General features: G+C 49.6%; 6 protein-coding genes across 6 annotated transcripts; 3 read left to right on the top strand and 3 right to left on the bottom strand.

The window, feature by feature from the left end:
• Positions 1-89: 89 nt before the first annotated feature.
• Positions 90-3,420, bottom strand: ATNIH1004_007473 (uncharacterized protein; the record flags this gene model as incomplete). The annotated part of the gene is made up of 12 exons (XM_033572096.1): positions 90-459; positions 519-611; positions 670-740; positions 788-876; positions 925-1,466; positions 1,529-1,619; positions 1,670-2,185; positions 2,237-2,357; positions 2,411-2,557; positions 2,610-2,731; positions 2,799-3,047; positions 3,129-3,420. The coding sequence occupies 12 exons, from the start codon at positions 3,418-3,420 to the stop codon at positions 90-92; spliced, it is 2,703 nt and encodes a 900-aa protein (XP_033425411.1).
• A 26-nt stretch (positions 3,421-3,446) lies between these two features.
• ATNIH1004_007472 (CSN8/PSMD8/EIF3K family protein) lies at positions 3,447-4,447 on the top strand (the record flags this gene model as incomplete). The annotated part of the gene is made up of 2 exons (XM_033572095.1): positions 3,447-3,616; positions 3,859-4,447. The coding sequence occupies 2 exons, from the start codon at positions 3,447-3,449 to the stop codon at positions 4,445-4,447; spliced, it is 759 nt and encodes a 252-aa protein (XP_033425410.1).
• Positions 4,448-4,999: 552 nt separating this feature from the next.
• ATNIH1004_007471 (small subunit rRNA maturation protein TSR4) lies at positions 5,000-6,363 on the bottom strand (the record flags this gene model as incomplete). The annotated part of the gene is made up of 2 exons (XM_033572094.1): positions 5,000-6,175; positions 6,235-6,363. 2 exons carry the CDS (start codon positions 6,361-6,363, stop codon positions 5,000-5,002), a joined length of 1,305 nt encoding a protein of 434 aa, XP_033425409.1.
• A 424-nt stretch (positions 6,364-6,787) lies between these two features.
• ATNIH1004_007470 (putative prenylcysteine lyase) lies at positions 6,788-8,473 on the top strand (the record flags this gene model as incomplete). The annotated part of the gene is made up of 2 exons (XM_033572093.1): positions 6,788-6,926; positions 6,972-8,473. The coding sequence occupies 2 exons, from the start codon at positions 6,788-6,790 to the stop codon at positions 8,471-8,473; spliced, it is 1,641 nt and encodes a 546-aa protein (XP_033425408.1).
• A 520-nt stretch (positions 8,474-8,993) lies between these two features.
• Positions 8,994-10,541, bottom strand: SHM2 (glycine hydroxymethyltransferase SHM2; the record flags this gene model as incomplete). Its single annotated transcript, XM_033572092.1, has 3 exons — positions 8,994-10,322; positions 10,400-10,450; positions 10,506-10,541. 3 exons carry the CDS (start codon positions 10,539-10,541, stop codon positions 8,994-8,996), a joined length of 1,416 nt encoding a protein of 471 aa, XP_033425407.1.
• A 2,539-nt stretch (positions 10,542-13,080) lies between these two features.
• ATNIH1004_007468 (glycoside hydrolase family 16 protein) lies at positions 13,081-14,239 on the top strand (the record flags this gene model as incomplete). Its single annotated transcript, XM_033572091.1, has 2 exons — positions 13,081-13,877; positions 13,945-14,239. 2 exons carry the CDS (start codon positions 13,081-13,083, stop codon positions 14,237-14,239), a joined length of 1,092 nt encoding a protein of 363 aa, XP_033425406.1.
• Between the last annotated feature and the right edge of the window lie 27 nt (positions 14,240-14,266).

Here is a 14,266-nt window from a genome sequence, read left to right as displayed (position 1 = left end):
TCCAGTGGAATATCTAGACAGTATTCCGGTCGCTGTATACCGTCAACGCTCTGCTGTTCTTTTCCATACATTTTTAATCACCAGTGAGCTCACAGTACAAGATGCCCCGGCGATGGTGGAACGCTACCAGTATCCCAGTGCGTTATCTTCGGACCCAACTCAAAATGGATGGTTCCCCCTCGCACCATGATATCTTCATGCTCGAACCAATTCTTCGTCCAGGGCTTCCCGTTGATCTTGACACTTTGAACGTAGAACCCCTCTTCCAGACCGGTTGCGGTAATCCGCAGCGTTTGGTTCCCATTTATGGTCATATTCAGATCGGGAAACCACGGAGACGAGATCAGATACACCGGTTGTGTGACAACGGGGTAGATCCCAAGCATTTGCCACAGCAGCCAGGTGTTCATTGCTCCGGCGTCACTGTTCCCGGGGACTCCGTATGGTGCGTCTTTGAAGCTGTGGTGGATTGGTGTTAGATTTATATAGCCAATAGTTATTCTCACAGGCTGACTAACTATTGATTTCCGAGATCTCGGGACCTCTGCACGCTTTTCGCTTGCTTGTTGATGTAGTTGTATAGATATGGTGTAGCAAAGTCGGGTTCATTTCTTTTTTTGTTTCAAATTAGTACTTACAGTGACTTTTACTTGATCCTGTTCTACATACCCGATGTTCATCATGGTTGTAATACCGGCGCCGTTTGCGTCGAGGTTTTGAACTGACATGTTGGGTCGAAACTGTAAAACATAAGCTTGTGTTGCAGTGCTTTTGTAGATATCCATACCATGAGATCGAGTCGGGATTCGAAGGTATCAGCACCGCCCATGCGATCAATCAAAGACTCCATGTCGTGAGGGATCACAAACGAATATTCTAGGATTGACTTAGCGCTGTATTGGGCTTCCCACAGAGTATACTCACCCCAAGGTATACCTTCGTAGGTATATGCATGCCATTCGCACTCATAACAATAGCGTGGATCATACCCACTGTTGTTGAACGAGCCATTTGAGAATCTTGGGGCAAGAAATCCAGTAAAACCCAAACTCCGGGCTTCAGGATTCCATATCCTTTGCCACCCTGCAGACCGATCGAGATACTTTTGTCGATCGTTGGGCATTTCGCCTGTCGCAACTTGACTGAGGGCAAAATCATTGAGACTATATTCGACTGTTCTCGAGATACAGCGCGTGCTCCGGTCCTGGGAGACATATCCCAGCTCTAACCAGTCTACCAGGGCCCCTCGGCCTTCCTTTGTACTAGCAGAAATATCGGTAGGGTCAAATGTGTTATAAGGGACCACTTCTGCATCGGTTTTCATGGCGGCATAACCGTCCTTCCAGTTGATTGCGCCACGCAGACCCTTCACATATGCGTCCGCCAGCATATTGTCGGCATCGGAACCTCCCTGAACCAGTCCATTCCAGTTTCCAGAGCGCCCGTCTGGCAGGAACCCTTGGTGTCTGTTGGACATAGTATTAATTCTTGTCTATCGGAGCTGTGGTGTTGGCTCAAATGGCCCTACCTCCAAATATCAATCAATCCCCGAACCATAGACTCATAGTACTCAGGCTGGAATATGTGATAAAAGCTGACTGTGCAACGGAATATATCCCCTTAGCAATGTTAGTACGAGACTACTTATCGAGGAAGTAAGCTTGCCTACAGAGCGTATAAAAATCATCCCAGTATGGCTCGTCCGACACCCACAGGGGATTTTCGCCCGTTCGATCAGACGGCATCAAGTGTATAAAGTAAAGTGAACTGTATAATAGACGGACATGCGTCATGTTCGCGGTCTTATCAAGGGGTACCTGGATCTTGCTAAAGACGTTGTCGCTCCATTCCTGCACAGCCGATCTGACTACATCATTGAGCTCCCAGGAAGGAATCTCTGATTCAATGTAGGAGTGAGCCTTCTCAGTTGATATAAAAGAAATGCCAACTCTCGAGCTAATTTTTGAGCTTGGACCGGAGCTCCAACTAAAAATAGCACCAACCCGGTCATTCATAGGTCCCGACATCGCTTTATGAGACCCGTTAATATATGTTGGATAGCTTGTGCCTCCATTTGAGACCGTCTGGTACTGACGAATCGGGTCTGTGTTCTTTCCGCTAAATGTGCGCGCAGTATTAGGTGTCTCGGAAAATTCCCCGTAAAAATAAACAGTGAAAGGACCACCTGACGATGGGGTGAGTTGGACTATACTACCTCAGTTAGGGAAGCACTAACCATTGTTCCAGCCGCCTATATACGTTCCATACCCGGAGTAAGCTCTGCCGTTGTCCTCGAGTTGTATTTCTCCGCCCACGTAGAATTGGCTATTAGGATCTGTAGGTGATCCTGGGAGGTACTTTGGCAAAGTAAGACGTGAGATGTCACAATATATGCCACTCAAATGCTTACATGCGATATGTCCACAAGCACATGCTTTTCACCTCGAGGAAAGCTATATTGTATAATTCCCGCGTGACGGGAAGCAGATAATTCCACTTTAACGCCGTTCTGTAGTTGCGTTGCGAAGTATCCGACACTACCAATATCCGTGGCGACCTATAAGTCTGTCAGTTTACACGCAAGCAAATCGCGCGCACGGTATATCTACCCTTGGCTGGCTGTAGGTGAGATTGTCGAGTATATTCACAGGTGGGGCGACGCTTGTCAGGGGCATCTGAGGAATTATGCCATACTTGGGAGCTCCTCCTGTGCCACTTTCATGCATCATACCTAGACAATAACGATTAGGCACTGAAAACGATCCGGTTTTCCTGCTCAAAGGGAAACCACCACTTACTGATTGCAGTGACATTGCCATCCGGAGTCCAGCCTCCATTCAGTACCGCAGTGCTCCAGTTGGCTGCAGTTGTGTCGATGCCTACCTTGGTTACTCCAAATGGGCGAGCACCACCGACAAAGATGTCACCACCTCCAAACCCCTGGTCAGGAAAGGGGCCTTCCGATCCCATGAAAACATTTACATATTGAGAGTAATCCACCTGCTGCATCGCAGAACCGCCTGGCAAGCTCAACAGAAAGCACACCCCTAGGAGGGTCAGAGACAGCGTTGGGAAACACATGATGAGAGTAGGGACACAGTTCATTTCCCAACTTATCTCCGACTGACCAAATAACATCCGGTTGAGCTTGCGGGGTCGAACACTGCGGGGTGACGCGATCCCTTGTAGTTGCAGTACTAGACGAGGTCGAAGCGTCGGTGGTGTGATATACTTCCAATCTGACCAGTCGGAGAAACTTTCCGCATTGGGGGTCCGACCTTCCGATATCCGCACATCGACACATTCGAAAAATCCCACACGAAAAAGACATCCCGCAATCAGAAGCAGTACTGTCGCTCGCTCCGTCACGGTCCACCTATCCTCCCTCTCGCCCCCGCGATATTTTCCTTCCCTTCCCATTCTCCTTTCGAATCACAACCGCGAAAATGGTCGTCGCGTTCGACAAGTGCGAGTCCCGGCCGGCCAATATTGATGCCATCCTCAACGGCCTTGACAGATACAACCCAGAGACGACCACGGTATTCCAGGATTATGTGGCTCAGCAGTGTGAGGATAGGACATTTGATTGTTATGCCAATCTGGCCTTGTTGAAGCTGTGAGTGCTTGTGCCCGAGAACCATACCCCCGATTGCACGGAGAGCTCCGAATAGAGAATGTTCTGTTATTAGACTTGAATGATGAAGATACCTTTTTATCATTATCACGTTTCCTATTACCTGAAACCCTCTGATGGGTGACGTTGAGACTTTATTTCTTCTGAGAAATCCCTTCAAAGACTCCTGGTCACTCAATTAACGATCCGCTACCGGTCCACTGACTGTTTTTTTATCGCGACAGCTACCAGTTCAACCCTCACCTGCTCCAGCCAGAGACCGTCACCAACGTCCTTGTTAAGGCACTTACTGTTTTCCCATCCTCTGCTTTCTCCCTTTGCCTTGCTCTGCTGCCCGCATATACCCAACCGTTCCCCTCCAGCAATGCCGAGACCCAGGCTACCTCCCAGAACTCCGACTTTGTCGAGTCGGTCCAGAAGCTTGCGCGCCTGTCCACGCTACTCGAGTCTGCCCAGTATGCGCAGTTCTGGTCTACTCTGAACTCGGATGATCTGTACGCCGATCTGGTCGCCGACGTTGCCGGCTTTGAGGAGCTCGTGCGCATCCGTATCGCCGTGGAGGTTGGCAAAGCCTTCCGTGAAGTCAACGCCGAAGTTCTCGGGCACTGGTTGGATCTGAGGAATCGCGAAAGCCTCGAGAAGTTCGTTACTGAGGTGTGCAGCTGGGTCGTTGACAAGTCTGGTGCCAACGGCGCCGTGGTCAAGGTGCCCACGAACAAGGAGAACGAGGTCCGCAGCGAGGTCAAGAGCGAGCGCGTTGGTATTGATATGTTCGGCCGTGTGATCCGCAGAGGATTTGAGCAGGCTGCCTGAATGAATTTTCTTTGGGAGGCCGAAGCACATACAAACTACGTCTTCTTTTCCTGCTAGCATTTTTTCCCTTTGCTTTCCCCTCGAGTCGAAGACCCAGGTTTATCTGTAGGGCCTGCGCGAGTCTTTCCAAAACCATCCAAGGAATAAAAAAGAGAAAAGAAAGGGACAATGTCCACTTCAAACTGAACCGACGACACGAACTTGGAGCCCAAGATGATGATGACGGGGATAGATCTGCATGAAGAAGGTTGGGAAGTCAGGACCGGCGCATTTGGCGTTTTGAGTTGCTTCACAGAACTTTTGTTTGTCATCGTCGTCATTTATATGTGAAAACAACCCCTTCACCTACTTTATATTCTAAAAAGATATCCTTAGAATAACAAAGCAAATTGAGTACCTCAAGTCCATCTTAACCTAACTTACGTACTAGACAAAGGCCCCTTTCCCCACTGTAATATGGGATATATCAAGTATATGCAAAAAATTGGATCCATAATTCTATAATACGTGCATAGTCATCAACATTAAACAAGTCTCATCAGACCCCTGTATCTATTTCGACTCCTCCCATTGCACACCGGCCCATTCCTCACGCCACCCAGTCACGCCTACTTTATCCGGAGCGCAGTCCTTGCTACAAACACCAAGAATGATCGTGCCCCATTCCATGCCCGCATCATCCTTGGGGCCCATGCCAATCCCATCGCGGTCCTCCTCCAGAACGCTGATAGCGTGAGGGACAAGCTGCAGCTCAAACACCCGTTCGCTTCCGCAATATTCACAGCGCGGGATCCGGATTCGACCGCTTCCCACCGTCGTCACCCGAGCACCGGAACTGGCACCCTTGGAGTCGTGAAAAAATTTCGCGACAGCGTCGGTTTGCGAGTAGAGGATAGGGGAGCCGCGGAATTCGTATCGTAGGACTTGTTCAGGGTTGTGAGCCAGCCGAGTGGAGAACTTAATGAAGGCTTTATCTAACTGGGATTCCAGGGCGTCCTTTAGCTCCACAGACGATCCACCACCGGCTTCCTCTTCGGTGCTGTCAATCGTGACATTTTCAGGGACTGCTGGCGTGGATGGACGCGAGAGTGTTTCGTATTCAGCGTCCAAATAATAATGCTTATACGGCTCTGGAAAGGCGGACTGCGAAGGCCAAGGGGCAGAGGGTCCAGAGGCTTCAGGGGTCTTGGTCGTTGGAGGCGGAGAGGAGACACGGACTTTATCTGCAAAGGACTCAGAGAGGGAGTTGGCCGGCGCAGGCTGTGAGGAAGCCAGCTTTGTCGATTGTGATATCAGAGCCGTGGGGGTGGCAGCGGGGACAGCAAATGGATTGTTGCCTGACAGTGTTGAGGTAGCAGAGGATGAAGAGAAGGGGTTTGCGTTCGCCGAGACGCTACCGGTGAGCGACGTAGAACCAAATAGACTAGCTCCAAGATCCTGCTTGGGGGCTTCTGGTCTCTGCTCCTCCTTGGGTGGCTCTTGGTTCTCTACCTTTTTCGACGGTGCCCGCTGGTCCTTCAATCTCCTCGAGGCACGCAACGCTCTGATACTGCCGTTTTTTTTGCTGCAGGCTTTCCTGGGGCAACTGAATAGATAAAGTCGCCGCTCGTTGTCGGGGAAATGATCAGGGAGGTCGCCGTGTAATTCAAGCAGGAGGACCATGGGTTGATTGCAGACTTTGCAACTGGCAAACTCGGCGGGAGGCGGGGTAGCACCGTCAAGCCAGCTCTAAAACCCCGGAGAGTCAGTACATAGATATCACCAATCAGTATGGTGTCAGTCATTACCGGCCAGCCTCCAAGATGACTGATTGTGTCCTCTATCACATCCTCTGCAGCATAGCCCAAAAGAACTCCAGTGTCTGTGAAATCCCCCTCTTCCTCAAAGCCGGAGGAATCGCTGTCATAGTGATCCATGATGGTGGGGGTAGAGTTGGTATAACAGGAGGATCTAAGGCAGTCTAAAAGTGATAGATGACACGGCTCATAAGCATCTAGGGTGTATGCAGAGAGGACGCAAAGATATTCTGTGATGTTTTTCATTCAATACCAAAAAAAAAAAAAAAAAGGATAAACGGTCAGGTGCCGATAAGCTACGCTGAAGACGCTAGTACAGGAGGGGGTTAGCGTTATATGGTGCATCTGTACATCGTCAACTTCAGCATCAATTCATTCCCCTTCAACGCCAGTTCCATCTATCATTCCTTCCAATATTACTGTGGATCTGGCTGTGAATTATCATTAAAATCCCTAGAACTGGTCATATTGCTTTCTTGTATCAATACAGCTGACTTCCCTGCTAGTCTCCTATCAGCCAGTGTTTTCGCTGTGGTAGCTCTACATGGAGCTCTTTAATCGATGTCCTCGGACCTGGATGTTATACTATGTGCTGACTCTGTGCTGTATTCCCTTTGTTAGCAGTGGTAACCAAGAGCCATTGGTGCCACATTCTCAACCCCACAAACGGGTTGCAATAATCGGTCAGACTGCCCATCTCCATCTCTCCAGCCGCTAACTTCGTATAGGAGCGGGGGCTGCAGGGTCAAACGCTGCATATTCGTTGCGCAAATATGTCGACTCCTCGTCGATCCCAGCTGACATCACCGTGTTTGAGCGTGCTTCATATGTCGGCGGTCGCTCAACCACTGTCAATGTTTTTGATAACCCGGCGTATCCGGTAGAGCTAGGTGCCTCGATCTTCGTTAAAGTCAACTACAATCTAGTCAACGCATCCAGAGACTTGGGCCTCCTAGTAACCAGTGCCACCCAGAATCGACCAAAAGAGTCTAGCGATGTCATCGGAGTCTGGGATGGGAAAGAATTCGTGTATCGGATGCAGGATACATATGATTGGTGGAACATCATGAAGTTGATCTGGCGTTATGGATGGTCCCCAGTACGAGCTCAGAATCTCATGAAGGCTACCGTCAACAGATTCCTCCAGCTGTACGAGCCACCAATATTTCCATTTCAATCCCTCTCGGAGGCAGCAATGGCATCGGGATTGCTGAACACGACTGCAACCCGTGGCAGTAGGCTTCTCGCAGACAACAGCATATCCCCGGATTTTTCCCGGGAGGTCATACAAGCCGCGACGCGTGTCAACTATGGTCAGAACCTAGGACTAATTCATGGCTTGGAGGCAATGGTGTGCATGGCTACAGATGGGGCCGTCTCCATTAAAGGTGGAAACTGGCAGCTCTTCGACGCTATGCTCAAGGCTTCAAGGGCCAATGTCAGAGTCAATCACACAGTGACATCCATCGACCAGAACGAGGACCACACCTTGACTGTAAAATTCGCCACGAGCAGTTCCACCCAAAAAAGTCTCGTTTTCGACGAAGTCGTCATAGCGGGTCCGATGCAGTTTTCCAACATCTCCATCAATCCGCCACTGAAACGCACGCCCGATGAGATCCCCTACGTCAACCTACACGTAACACTATTTGCGTCGCCGCATCGACTCTCACCCAAATACTTCAATCTCCAAGGGCCCGATGCCCAGACGCCCGAGACAATCCTCACGACTCTCCCTCGCAACTTGGACCTAGGCTCGAACCGAACGGGAGTCGGCCCCGCCAACTTCTGGAGCATCAGCACTCTCCAAACCGTCGATTCCCGGTCCCCGAACGGAGAGACACACTACGTCTACAAAATATTCTCCCCGGGGCGTCCAACTGCCCAGTTCATGCAGGACCTTCTCGGTCTGCAACGCACCAATAGCACATCGAACGGAGAGACTACTCCATCGATCAGAGATCTTCCCAAGGATGACATCAGCTGGATTCATGAAAAAGTCTGGCACCCGTACCCGTATCTGTATCCACGGGTCACGTTCGAGGAAAGCCTCCTGTCGCCTAATATCTGGTACACAGGCGGTATGGAGAGTTTCATCTCCACGATGGAAACAAACGCCCATATGGGGAAGAATGTGGCTGCATTGATGTTCCAATCCTGGCTGGACCAGTGGAGGCAAGATGCGCACGATGAGCTGGTCTCGGATGGTGATATACAGACGGAATTGTAGTCCTGGTCCTGTGCCTGTATCTTTGCCCGGTTATCTGGCCTTGTGCCTGTAGTATAGCATGAAGGCATATCCTAACTGGCAAAACAGTGTTGAATTATGAGGGACACATTCTCGACTTAATAAAGGATGACCCAGGCATATTTACTTTATACTTTAATGAGGATGAGACTAGTATTGGCAAATTTCCATGCATTCATGGAATCATTAATTGTTTTCTAGATAACTCATATCCGGCAATAAACCAAATGAGATCCTTGGATCGTCGCCTAGACGTCCCACTAACTTTTGTGTTGAAGACGTGTTGAAAATATCATTCACATGCTCATGCATATCCATATCCCATGACCAGCGTAAGGTTGAAAAAGCAGTCCTGTATAAACCCCTATGAACGCACACCCATTTATACGCAATGTTGTTGAACGCGCAAAATTAAACTGTAGAACCAGAAAAAAAAAAATCAACAGAAAAGATTTTTGGTATCAATATCCACCCCGCACCAGTCCATCAAGGGACAAGGCGGTTAAACGGGGAGAGGGAAAGAGCTGGCCCACTCGGAGATCTCCTTACGGAGAGCCAGGATCTCAGGAACAGTCTCAGAGGCAACCTTGGCCTTGAAGTCCTTGAGCTTGTTGGCTTCCTTCGGCAGCTCACCCTGGACATTCTTGCAGATGTTGATCGACTGGTCAATGTACTTCGCGATGCGCTTGAAGTCCTCCTCACCCATACCACGGGTGGTCATAGCAGGAGCACCAATACGGATACCGCAAGGAGTCAGGGCAGACTTGTCACCGGGGATGGAGTTCTTGTTGCAAGCGATGTTGATCTGTTCCAAGACGGCCTCAACGCGAGCACCATCCAAGCTCTTGGGGCGAAGGTCCAGGAGAACCATGTGGCTGTCAGTGCCGTCCGCGACAAGCTTGTGACCCAGCTGCTTGAACTCGGTTTCCAAAGCCTTGGCATTCTTGAGGACCTGTGCCTGGTACTGCTTGAACTCGGGGCTGTCCACCTGCTTGAGGGCAACAGCAAGAGCGGTGATGGTGTGGTTGTGAGGACCACCCTGGTGACCCGGGAAGACGGAGAAGTTGATGGGGCCCTCAAGGTCATACAGAATGTCCTTGCCGGTCTTGGGGTCAGTGTTACGCACACCCTTGCGGAAGAAGATCATGGCACCACGAGGGCCACGGAGGGACTTGTGAGTAGTGGTGGTCACAACATCAGCATACTCGAAAGGAGAGGGGATGACGCCAGCAGCGATTAATCCGGAGATGTGGGCCATGTCGACAATGAGGTAGGCACCGACCTTGTCGGCGATCTTACGCATACGCTCATAGTCGATCAGACGGCAGTAGGCGGAGGTACCGGCAACCAGACACTTAGGGCGGTACATCTCAGCATTGGTCTCCAGCTGATCATAGTCAATGATACCGGTCTCGAGGTTGACACGGTAGGGGAAGGTCTCGAAGTAAGTAGAGACGGCCGAGATCTTCCGGGCGGGGGTCTGGTAGCCGTGGCTCAGATGGCCACCATGGGGAAGGTCAAGACCCATCAGGCGGTCATGAGGACGCATGAGGGCCTGGTAGACCTGCAAGTTGGCAGGGCTTCCACTCAGGCATTGGACGTTGACGCCCCATTTCTCGGGGTCGAGGTTGAATGCCTTCAACGCACGAGCTTGACAGGTAAGCTCAATGGCATCGATGTGTTGGTTACCACCATAGTAACGAGCCCCAGGGTAACCCTCCGAGTACTTGTTGGACATGGGAGAGCCCAGAGCATTGAAAACAGCATGGGAGGTGAAGTTCTCCGAGGCGATCAGGACAATCGATTCACGCTGACGCTGAATCTCTTTTTCCTTTGCGGGGTAATGCCATCAGAAACTAGTTTGAAATCGAAACAGGGGTGGGGGGGAAGACACCAGAAAGGTCTTACCATGATCTGAGCAATCTCGGGATCGGAATCGACCAGAGTGTTCTCCATTTGCTGGAGTGAGTCAGTTATTGTCAGCCCGTAAAAAGTTTGACTATGGAATACTCACAGCCCGGTGGGCTTGGGACAGGGCATAGGTAGCCATTGTAACAAAAAGATGTGATAAGGGAAGGGAATGAAGGTAGAGAGAGAAGTATTAAGAGGGGGAAGGATGAGGAGGAAGAAAAAGAAGACAGAGAGGGATGAGAGAGAAAAGGCGGGAGAGCAGAAAGAGAGTGATGGTGGGGTTGGCGGCCTCAGGACATGACCGGCACGACATCGGAGCCACTCACGTGAGCAGATATGACACAATACCATTACCTAATATTGTGCCTGAGGCACCAAGAGTCTCAGCGACGGCCTTTAGCAATATATAATACCTGAAATACATTAAAATAATAGATGTATAGATTAAATGCCTTTAAAGGTTACTTTATATAAAAATATCTTTATTTTAATAGTACTGTAGTTGTGCCTTTTGTTGGCTAGGAGCTGCAGTGCAAAGTCACAGCCGCTCATTGTCTGCTTATGTTCCTTAGTGATGCTAATCTCTCTAAAAAGCACTCACTCAGCTGCAGGCATAGAGACGTTTCCATTGCTTTGTTCTGGCTAATTCATGCTTGTAAATGAAAATTATTAAGCTAATAAACTTATCCTAAATAATAACAACATATGGCTGCAACACGATTTGCCCCATGTCCTATACTCGAAAATCACCTGTTCCTTGTCTGCAAGGGTAGGATCGGCAGCGATATAGTACGCTTTACACATTGACTGCCCTATGGATTCCAGTATACAATAAATTCTTAATCAACGTTAAATCTGCTAGAGTGGATGAAGAGTATTACAACTAAAGTACCCAAGGGGGAGTAAGCTCTATTTAGGTTCTATTAAGCGCGCCAGTTTTTCTATCTTTCATCTTAATCGTTTCAGGCGAGAGCTCACTAGAGCTTGCATCGAAGTGCAACGGACACTGCGCGTTCAGCGAGTATTTGGTCTTCGACCAGTAAGTACGCCATCTGTACGGAGTACTCTGTATGGATTGGTGGAGTGAAAGGAATACCATTTCCCACGATAGGATCTAAATAAAGTATATATCTAAAAATATTTATCGATGATTTCAATCGAGTCATCTTCCGATGTGGTCCTACCAAAAAAAAAAAAAAAAAAAAAGAGTGGATCGAGTATCCACCGTTAGAGCTATCAGGGCTCAGGGGATCCGAACATCCGACAATCCTACCTATGTATATACGTAGAGGGTTGAGGTGTGACGGATCGATGGTGCTTCGAAGAGTTGAAGATGTGCCGGAATAGGAGGTTTGACAACTATCCAATCTCTGTTAACATTATGATGGTCGACATGCTTGGTACTTACATATGTATACGGTGGCACCTTCTCGGTGATAGATAATAAAAGTAGTCGACTAGATCATCCTCGCTGGTTATTGTGCCTGGGCTCTATCTAAAGTTAACCATCCCCGGACGTCCGTCATATCGAGCAGTCAGGAAGGGCGTACCTACACACCAAGATGTAACTTTAATAGCTTCAGTAGTAGGCATCTAGGCACGTAGTTCCGTACAGAGTATTCTCATTGACCAATAAAGAACGTACCCAGGCTCGCATTTGATTTCCAGATGGGCTGCCTTTGATCCAGTGACGCCACTAGTTTCGGCTCTTTAAATCGGCCTCCTTTCAGTATCCCAGTGGCTGATCTAGCCGTCGGCGCTGGATTCTTGGGACTTCCTGGAAGGGGCCGTCATCATATCCACACGATCCTTAGGGAGGCACAGACGTTGCACGGTAGCGTCTAGGCAGTAACTGTTAGTGTTAGGACTACGAACTGCAAGTGCCTTACAGAGTACAGTACAGAGGATATACACAGTATAGTAAGTACTAACAGATATGAAACACTCCCCAAAACCAGTCCAGTCTGCAGAACGCGACGATTGGCCCCCCACTGCTATGTGGATGGCAGTGGTCCAATCGATTGGTGAAGCACTTGCCAGTGGCTGACGGAGGGCTTGGTTACACCTTGCCATATCCGGCTAGCTCAGGTACAGGGATTAAGCTAGTTACTGAGGAGGGCTAGCTGCCGAGTCTGCCTAGTCCATTCCAGGAGCAGAGGTGCCACTAAGGGGGGATTGGGGTGACCCCTTAACTAGTTGGCGTGGAACTGGTTGCATCAACTACAGGAAAAAAAAAGGGCAACACAGTCCTGCTAATAATAATATCATACTAGTAACGAAAATAACACAAATTAGATGAATAGACATGATTAATCATTAGTATTACTCTGTAAACTAAGAAGGTTTCTTCCCTGCTTCCCTCCAATTAATTCCTCTTCTTCATCGATCGTCCCATCCATCCCCCTTTGATACACCCTTTGATACCCCCTTCTTTCGAGTGGGCATCACTCCTTGTGCGATTCAATCGCGCATCCTTTCTTTCTTTCTTCCTCTCAACCGTCGCTCCTTACTGATTCCCGCAGCTTTCGACTCCCTCATTCCCCGTCTGGTGCCCCTTCGGCTTCTCTCCTGGGAAGGAGTACGTACTCGAACAACTAAGATCTACGGTAGCAGAATACCAACTAAACAAGGAAGGATTGGCCAACAAGGAAATTCGTTCTTTCTTCTTCCAACCCACTATGTCATTCCTTTGGCGACTAGCCTTCTGGGCCATCACCATCGGCTCCGTCCTGGCGCAGACCTTCACCGACTGCGATCCTCTCAAGAAAGACTGCCCGGCGGCGCCGGCTCTCGGCACCAACCACACATGGACATTCAATCAGACCCTGGATGATACGATCTGGAACGTCACTAATGGTCGTATCTACAACACCGAGGATGGCGCCGAATTCACCATCAAAACGAAAATGCAGTCCCCTACGCTCCAATCGAACTTCCACATCTTCTTCGGTATTGTCGAGTCGCACGTGAAAATGGCCAAAGGAAACGGGATCATCAGCAGCGTGGTCATTCAATCTGCCGACCGCGACGAGATCGATTGGGAATGGATCGGTTCCAACACCGGCGAGGTGCAGTCCAACTACTTTGGCAAGGGTAACGATTCCTCGTTCGACCGCGGTGGGAAACACAGCGTGGCCAATGCCGACTCCGAGTTCCACAATTACACGACCTTCTGGAGCAAGGAGAAGCTCGAATGGTGGATTGATGGCGGTCTCGTACGCTCGTTGAAATATGAGGACGCCTTGGGTGGCAAAAACTTCCCGCAAACTCCTAGTAATGTTCGATACGGCATCTGGCCGGCCGGTGACTCCGGTAATAAGAAAGGAACCATCGAGTGGGCAGGCGGTGAGGTCGACTACAATGCTGGCCCGTACACAATGGTGGTGCAGAAAGTCCGCGTCCATGACTTTCATACAGGCAAGGAGTATGAATACACTGACCACTCCGGCTCATGGGAAAGTATCAAGGTTGTCGAGTAGGTTTCCTCCCTTTCCATGCCCCATCCTCCACGTAAGGAAACGTGAGAACTCACCGATGATCAGGGGTAATTCAACCGCTGTCGAACAGATTAACAAGCCACCGCCGAAGTCAATGTCGGAGAAGTGGGCCGAACTGCCCACTGCCGCCAAGGTTGGAATCTACTGCGGAGCTGCAGCCGGCGGAGTCATTCTCATCGTTGGTTTCATCTTCTTTTTCTTGCGGCAGCGCAAGAGGGGTCGTCTCGAGCATGCGCTCCATGACGCCAAATGGAGCACGGATCGGACCGAGATGAACAATTTCCAATTGGACTGGAAACAAAGCGAATGGAAGCATAGGGGATACAAACCGGTAGCGTAGCAAAGGGGTTTGTTACGGGATTCGCCC

This window comes from Aspergillus tanneri, assembly GCF_003426965.1.
Source record: "Aspergillus tanneri strain NIH1004 chromosome Unknown AapTan_7_pilon_pilon_pilon, whole genome shotgun sequence".
NCBI classification, from domain to species: domain Eukaryota; kingdom Fungi; phylum Ascomycota; class Eurotiomycetes; order Eurotiales; family Aspergillaceae; genus Aspergillus; species Aspergillus tanneri.
The sequence above is the reverse complement of the archived record's forward strand: the minus strand, read 5'-3'. Positions and strand labels throughout refer to the sequence as shown.